Raw genomic sequence first — 6,853 nt, 5'->3', positions numbered from 1 at the left:
GGGTCAGTGACTGTGATACGGCGGCCCCACATACCCGTCACACACCACGGTATTGCAGTCCTTCCCGTACGACAGAGAACCCGGCCAGAGCGTCCATAGTAGCAACCCAACCCACCAAATGTCCAACCCTCTATCCTCTGTTCCAGGACCCAATCCGGAACGGCGGAAACACGGAAGCACTACCTCCTGACCCCGGAAGTACCTCCCCCTCACGTGACCAGGACACTAGAAATACCGGACCCAGGAAACAGTCCGGCGTCGGATCGAGCTTGTGGCAGGAGACCCCGACTGGAGCGGTGAAGGAGAGGACGAGCGAAGAGGAAGAAGAGTGGTCCGAAGATTGGTGGAGTCCACCGGAGGTTGCTGGGGAGCGGCCGCAACTCAACTTGGAGAGTTGCGGCGGAGCGGGTGAGTGACACGAACCCCTCTGATAGCACATTAGGTGCAGTGTAAATAACTCCTTTCTGTATAATTGAACTACCCTTTAGGCTCACGTCGTCACTCGGAGCACTGTGTAAATATTGTAAAGCACTCCTCCACTTTGTAAAGAAACCCTTTAATCCTCACGTCCCACCACCCTACACCCCTACTGCTTCTCGATACCCAGCTTGTGTCCATCCCTACCCTGACCCTTCCGACCCCTCCTCACTTTCGTCTTCTTACCCCTCACACTTCCCGGTGCTGGTAACAGGGATTCGACGAGAGAAGTCCGGCAGGACTAACGGCTCCTTTCTTTTCTTTGTTTTCTCCCGGTACCTCCGAGGACATCCCCAAGAGTAGAAGACCCGGAGAACCCGCTGACATCGTTACCGGACCTGGACCCCTCTTCCACCCGTGGAGCTGTGCCTTTCATTTCTGGATCATTGACTCTTGCTAATCACCCTGTTTTGAGCAACCGTACGGAAATAAATCAAACATTGCCCACTATATACGGCCTCCGCGCTTGGTATTCCGGTCCGCCACACCCCCACGCACACAGTTGGTGTCAGAAGTGGGATCCGGAGGCATGGAGGCCGTCGTACAGAAAATGGCCGAGTCCCAAGAGATGTTGGGAAAGCTGATGGAGAAGTTTTTGAAAACTGCTGAGGAAGACCGGGGGCAACTGCATGACGTCCTCAAGGGCCAAGGGGATGCTCACGACCAGGCCATGGGTAAATTAACGGACGTCCTCGGCCAACAACAACAACGACCCATAACCTCCCTCCCCTCAGTAGTCTTACAAAAGTATGTTCCTGGCGACGATCCGGACTACTTTTTTACGAACTTTGAAAGACTAGCGCAGGCCGCCTCCTGGCCAGCCGATCGATGGGGACAATATTTGGGACCGCTACTGACCGGAGATCTCCAAGCGGCGTATCAGCAAGCCAATATACAAGGCAACACACCCTATGATGACATCAAGAAGTGTATCCTGGAAAGGCTAGGCATAGATGACGAGACCTATAGAGTGAAATTACGCCAAGCCAAGGAAGGGCCCCAAGAAACCCCCAGGGCTCTGTCCTTCCGGATTAAAGATCTCGCCAATCGATGGTTACGTCCCGACACCTCCACAAAAGACGATATTCTAGCAAAAATATATCTCGAGCAATTCCTGGCATCCCTACATCCGGCCACCCAAAAATGGGTACGACAACATGCACGACTCACCCTCGACAGCGCGGTGGAGATCGCGAGTGCATACAGTCGAGCCCAAGAAACATCCAGGGGCAGAGATGACCATCCCCACCGAGCGCATATCAATGCAGTCAGACCCCAGCGACCCCCCCCTCCAAGGAAAACGGAGCCGCCTTCCCTGCTGCCACCACCGCTCATATACAGACCACCCAATCCGGGTCCACAGTGTTACAACTGCGGCGGCTATGGACATATAGCACGTGTATGTCCACAGAAAGACGAACCCATGGAGATAGGCCTGGTACAGAACTATGTGTGTGCAACACCCGGGGAAAAACCCCCACCGTTCCGTTGTCCCGTGTATGTAGACGGACATCCACTCCTAGCTTTGGCTGACACGGGCTGTCGCCAGAGCGTTCTACGGCCCCAGGACCTACCGACCCCACCAAGACCACCCACAGGAACCGTCGCCATCCAATGCGTACACGGAGACACTAAAAAGTACCCTACCACCCAGGTGCGAGTACGGCACCCAGCTGATCCCGGGACTGAGCTCACTGTAGGTCTGATACCGAACCTTCCTGAGCAAGTGATCCTAGGGAGTGATTATGCTGGTCTCCCTAAATTGGTACAGGACACTACAGACTCCCTGAACCAATGGTGGGGAGAAGCACCCTTTTCCGGGGAACAACCGCTGGCTGAAGATCCGACCAAAGCCCGGAAATCCCGTAATCAGAAGAGGCAAGAAAAGCGAAACCACACCACCGCCTACCCGGTGGTTCCCGATGTCCATCCCTGGCAAACAGATAGAGAATTCCGGGCATCGCAACAAGAAGATCCCGTCCTACAAGAGGCCTGGGGAAAGGCCTTAGATCAGGAAGACCCCCTTCACGTATGTCCCTATTTCTTTAAAAAGAACGGACTACTCTATAGAAAAGGGAACCCAAACCAACCACCACAGCTGTTGATTCCCGGACCCTTTAGAGAGAAGGTGCTCTTCCTTGCCCACAGCCATCTCCTAGGGGGTCACTTCAGCGACGAAAAAACCAGTCTGTCCATCCTGGAGAAATTTTATTGGCCAGGAGTACATCAGGAGGTCAGACAATATTGTAGAGAGTGCCCAGTCTGTCAGAGAAACAGTAGATATCGTCCTCCCAGGGCTCCCTTACTCCCTCTATCCCTCATTGATATCCCCTTCACCCGGGTCGGAATGGACATCATAGGCCCCTTACTTCCCTCCCGCAGTGGCTGTCGTTATGCCCTAGTTCTGGTGGACTACGCCACTCGCTTCCCTGAGGCAGTGCCCTTACGCCAACCTACAACACAGACCATAGCTAAAGCCCTCATCTCCATATTCTCACGAGTAGGGTTTCCCAGGGAGATCCTTACGGATCAAGGCACTCCGTTCGTCTCATCCCTAATGAAACAAGTCTGTTCAAACCTCGGCATAAAACAGATCCGCACTTCCGCCTACCACCCCCAGACAGATGGGTTGGTAGAGCGATACAATGCCACCCTGAAGTTAACACTGAAGAAAATGTTGGCCTTAGAGGCAAAGAGGTGGGAGGAGATGTTGCCGTTGGCCTTGTTTGCCATTCGGTGCAAAACTCAGAGCAGCACCGGATATTCTCCATATGAGTTGCTGTACGGTCGACCACCCCGCACCCTTCTTGACATGGCCCAAGAAGCATGGGAGGCCGAACCTGACAGAACCCGACCCCTGCCAGAATATGTCGAAAATCTAAAAACACATCTCGCCCAGCTGCGTGACATTGTCCGCCAGAATATGGAGAACGCACAAGCTAGCCAGAAAAGGCAATATGATAAGGGTACCAAACCTCGCTCCTTTAACAATGGGGATCTAGTTCTTCTGATGAGACCATCATCAGATCACAAACTGTTAGGGCAGTGGCAAGGACCCTATGCGATTCTTCGCCAAGTGACCCCGGTCACCTACGAATTGGAGCTCGATCCTGTTCGAGGCACCACACAGGTGTACCATGTCAATCTTCTTAAAAAATGGGAGGGACCCCGACCTGTCCTATCCACCAGCGACATGCCAACCCCTCTCTTATTTGAGTCATGCTTTGACCCCGAGATGACCGGAGAACAGAGACAGAGTCTCCGAGAGACCCTACAACCCCTACAGAGAGTGTTTTCCTCCTCACCAGGTCACACGACCATCACAGAACACAGCATACACACAGAGCCTGGTAAGATTGTACGGCTTCGACCCTACCGGGTCCCTGAAGCCCGTAGGAACGTGATCAGACAAGAAACCGAACTAATGTTGGGTATGGGGATCATTGAGCCTTCCGTCAGTGAATGGAATTCCCCCATAGTTCTAGTGCCTAAACCTGACGGGTCCGTGAGGTTTTGCATAGATTTCAGGGAGGTAAATAAAATATCTACCTTCGACACTTATCCCCTTCCGCGGGTCGATGAGATGGTCGAGAGCATAGGGAAGGCCCGATACATATCCACGTTAGATCTCTGCAAGGGCTACTGGCAGATCCCCCTAAGAACCCAAGACCGAAAGAAAACTGCCTTTTCTACCCCAGACGGCTTATTCCAATTCACAGTATTACCTTTCGGGTTACACGGGGCACCCGCCACCTTCCAAAGGGCGATGAACCAAGTGTTAAGACCACACTCAGGGTATGCCGGGGCCTACCTCGACGATATTGTAATCTATAGCAATAGTTGGGCGGAACACCTCGATCACCTCAACAAAGTCGTTGGGTCCCTGGGCTCTTTTGGGTTCACCATTAATCCTGCAAAAACCACGCTAGCGGCTACCTCGGTGAAGTACTTGGGCTACCTCTTAGGAGAGGGAATGATACGTCCACAGGCCAAGAAGGTTGAGGCCATTCAATCCATTCCATTCCCCCAGTCTCGAAAAGACCTCCGGGCATTCCTAGGCCTATTAGGTTATTACCGCAGGTTCATACCCAATTTTTCCCAGACTGCAGCTCCCCTCACTGATCTCTTAAGGAAGTCCACAAAAACAGAAACCCTCCTAAAGAATCCCAACCCTGTTCTACTGTTAGCCTTTTCTCGACTCAAAGCAGCATTAACCTCCAAACCGGTATTGGTCAGTCCGGATTATTCACGGACCTTCCTCCTACAGACAGACGCCTCGGACCAGGGTTTAGGGGCGGTCCTTTCACAGAAAGACGAAAATGGGAACGAGAACCCCATTTTATACCTGAGCCGTAAACTGTATCCCCGCGAAACCAATTATGCTGTTGTAGAGAAGGAAGCATTGGCCATTAAATGGGCGGTGGAAAGTTTAAGGTATTATCTGGAAGGGAGGGAGTTTGTCATCTATACTGACCACGCCCCCCTGGAGTGGATGGCCCGTAATAAAGGCCATAACGACCGGGTCCTCCGGTGGTTCTTAGCTCTGCAACCATACAGATTTCGGACATTGCACCGTAAAGGGACTGAATAGGGCAATGCCGATTTCCTCTCCCGTTATCCCATGGCCCAAACCCGTACTAGAAAGACAGCTAGGGGAAGGGGATGTGATACGGCGGCCCCACATACCCGTCACACACCACGGTATTGCAGTCCTTCCCGTACGACAGAGAACCCGGCCAGAGCGTCCATAGTAGCAACCCAACCCACCAAATGTCCAACCCTCTATCCTCTGTTCCAGGACCCAATCCGGAACGGCGGAAACACGGAAGCACTACCTCCTGACCCCGGAAGTACCTCCCCCTCACGTGACCAGGACACTAGAAATACCGGACCCAGGAAACAGTCCGGCGTCGGATCGAGCTTGTGGCAGGAGACCCCGACTGGAGCGGTGAAGGAGAGGACGAGCGAAGAGGAAGAAGAGTGGTCCGAAGATTGGTGGAGTCCACCGGAGGTTGCTGGGGAGCGGCCGCAACTCAACTTGGAGAGTTGCGGCGGAGCGGGTGAGTGACACGAACCCCTCTGATAGCACATTAGGTGCAGTGTAAATAACTCCTTTCTGTATAATTGAACTACCCTTTAGGCTCACGTCGTCACTCGGAGCACTGTGTAAATATTGTAAAGCACTCCTCCACTTTGTAAAGAAACCCTTTAATCCTCACGTCCCACCACCCTACACCCCTACTGCTTCTCGATACCCAGCTTGTGTCCATCCCTACCCTGACCCTTCCGACCCCTCCTCACTTTCGTCTTCTTACCCCTCACACTTCCCGGTGCTGGTAACAGGGATTCGACGAGAGAAGTCCGGCAGGACTAACGGCTCCTTTCTTTTCTTTGTTTTCTCCCGGTACCTCCGAGGACATCCCCAAGAGTAGAAGACCCGGAGAACCCGCTGACATCGTTACCGGACCTGGACCCCTCTTCCACCCGTGGAGCTGTGCCTTTCATTTCTGGATCATTGACTCTTGCTAATCACCCTGTTTTGAGCAACCGTACGGAAATAAATCAAACATTGCCCACTATATACGGCCTCCGCGCTTGGTATTCCGGTCCGCCACACCCCCACGCACACAGTGACCTAAAGTCACCATGTGTTCAGAAGGTTAGCGGATTTGTCCTAAATTTCAACTTATGCCTAACTTTAGTCCATCTAGTCAATAGAAATGTGTGTTATACCCAAAGTTAAAGTATTAGGGCCAGATGCATGACGATTCCATTTTGCAGGCCGCAAATTGTGGTTGTTTTACAACTCACAAAACGGAATGTACTAATGTGTCTCAGACGCATTTAGTGATTCCCAATGGGGTCGCAAATGACCTGTCTCATCAATATTCATGAGGCAGGTCACAATTCACAACCCATTTGGAATGGTCTTCAATCACAGGGATGGTGACCTTCGGGGGAGAGTGTTTGCTTTTTAATAAAGCAACTTTTTTTTCACATGTGGCCCATTTTCCTTAAAGGAAAATGGGATGCCTTTAAAAGAAAAAAATGTAGTTTTCTTTCCATTTAATAAGGGCAGGCAGTGGTCCATGGGACCACTGCCTGCTTTTAAAAAATATGTTCACATACATTCCCAAAGGGGAAGGGGTCCACTTAGGACCCTTACCAATACGAGACAGGCTTACCACCTACTTGAAGTAAGTGGTAACTGCGATTGTTTTGCAACCACATTTGCAAAACAATCATACATACCAGTGTGACTCGCTATTAGAAAGGGACACCCATGATTCACCTCTTCCCAATAGCGACTCTTAAACCCTATTTTGCCAGTCGGTAATTGGTCACCGACTCGCAAAGTAGGGCTTGTACATGCTAC

At 51.8% G+C, this 6,853-nt stretch overlaps 1 protein-coding gene across 1 annotated transcript; it reads left to right on the top strand.

Annotated features, from left to right (window-relative positions):
* Window positions 1-208: 208 nt before the first annotated feature.
* Window positions 209-6,056, top strand: LOC147731500 (uncharacterized). Its single transcript, XM_086958754.1, has 2 exons — window positions 209-2,506; window positions 5,276-6,056. The coding sequence occupies exons 1-2, from the start codon at window positions 1,007-1,009 to the stop codon at window positions 5,543-5,545; spliced, it is 1,770 nt and encodes a 589-aa protein (XP_086814880.1). The 5' UTR covers window positions 209-1,006; the 3' UTR covers window positions 5,546-6,056.
* The last annotated feature ends 797 nt before the right edge of the window (window positions 6,057-6,853 follow it).

This window comes from Lissotriton vulgaris, chromosome 2_1, assembly GCF_964263255.1.
Source record: "Lissotriton vulgaris chromosome 2_1, aLisVul1.2, whole genome shotgun sequence".
NCBI lineage: Eukaryota > Metazoa > Chordata > Amphibia > Caudata > Salamandridae > Lissotriton > Lissotriton vulgaris.
Note: the sequence above shows the minus strand (reverse complement) of the source record. Positions and strands in the feature narration are given on the sequence as shown.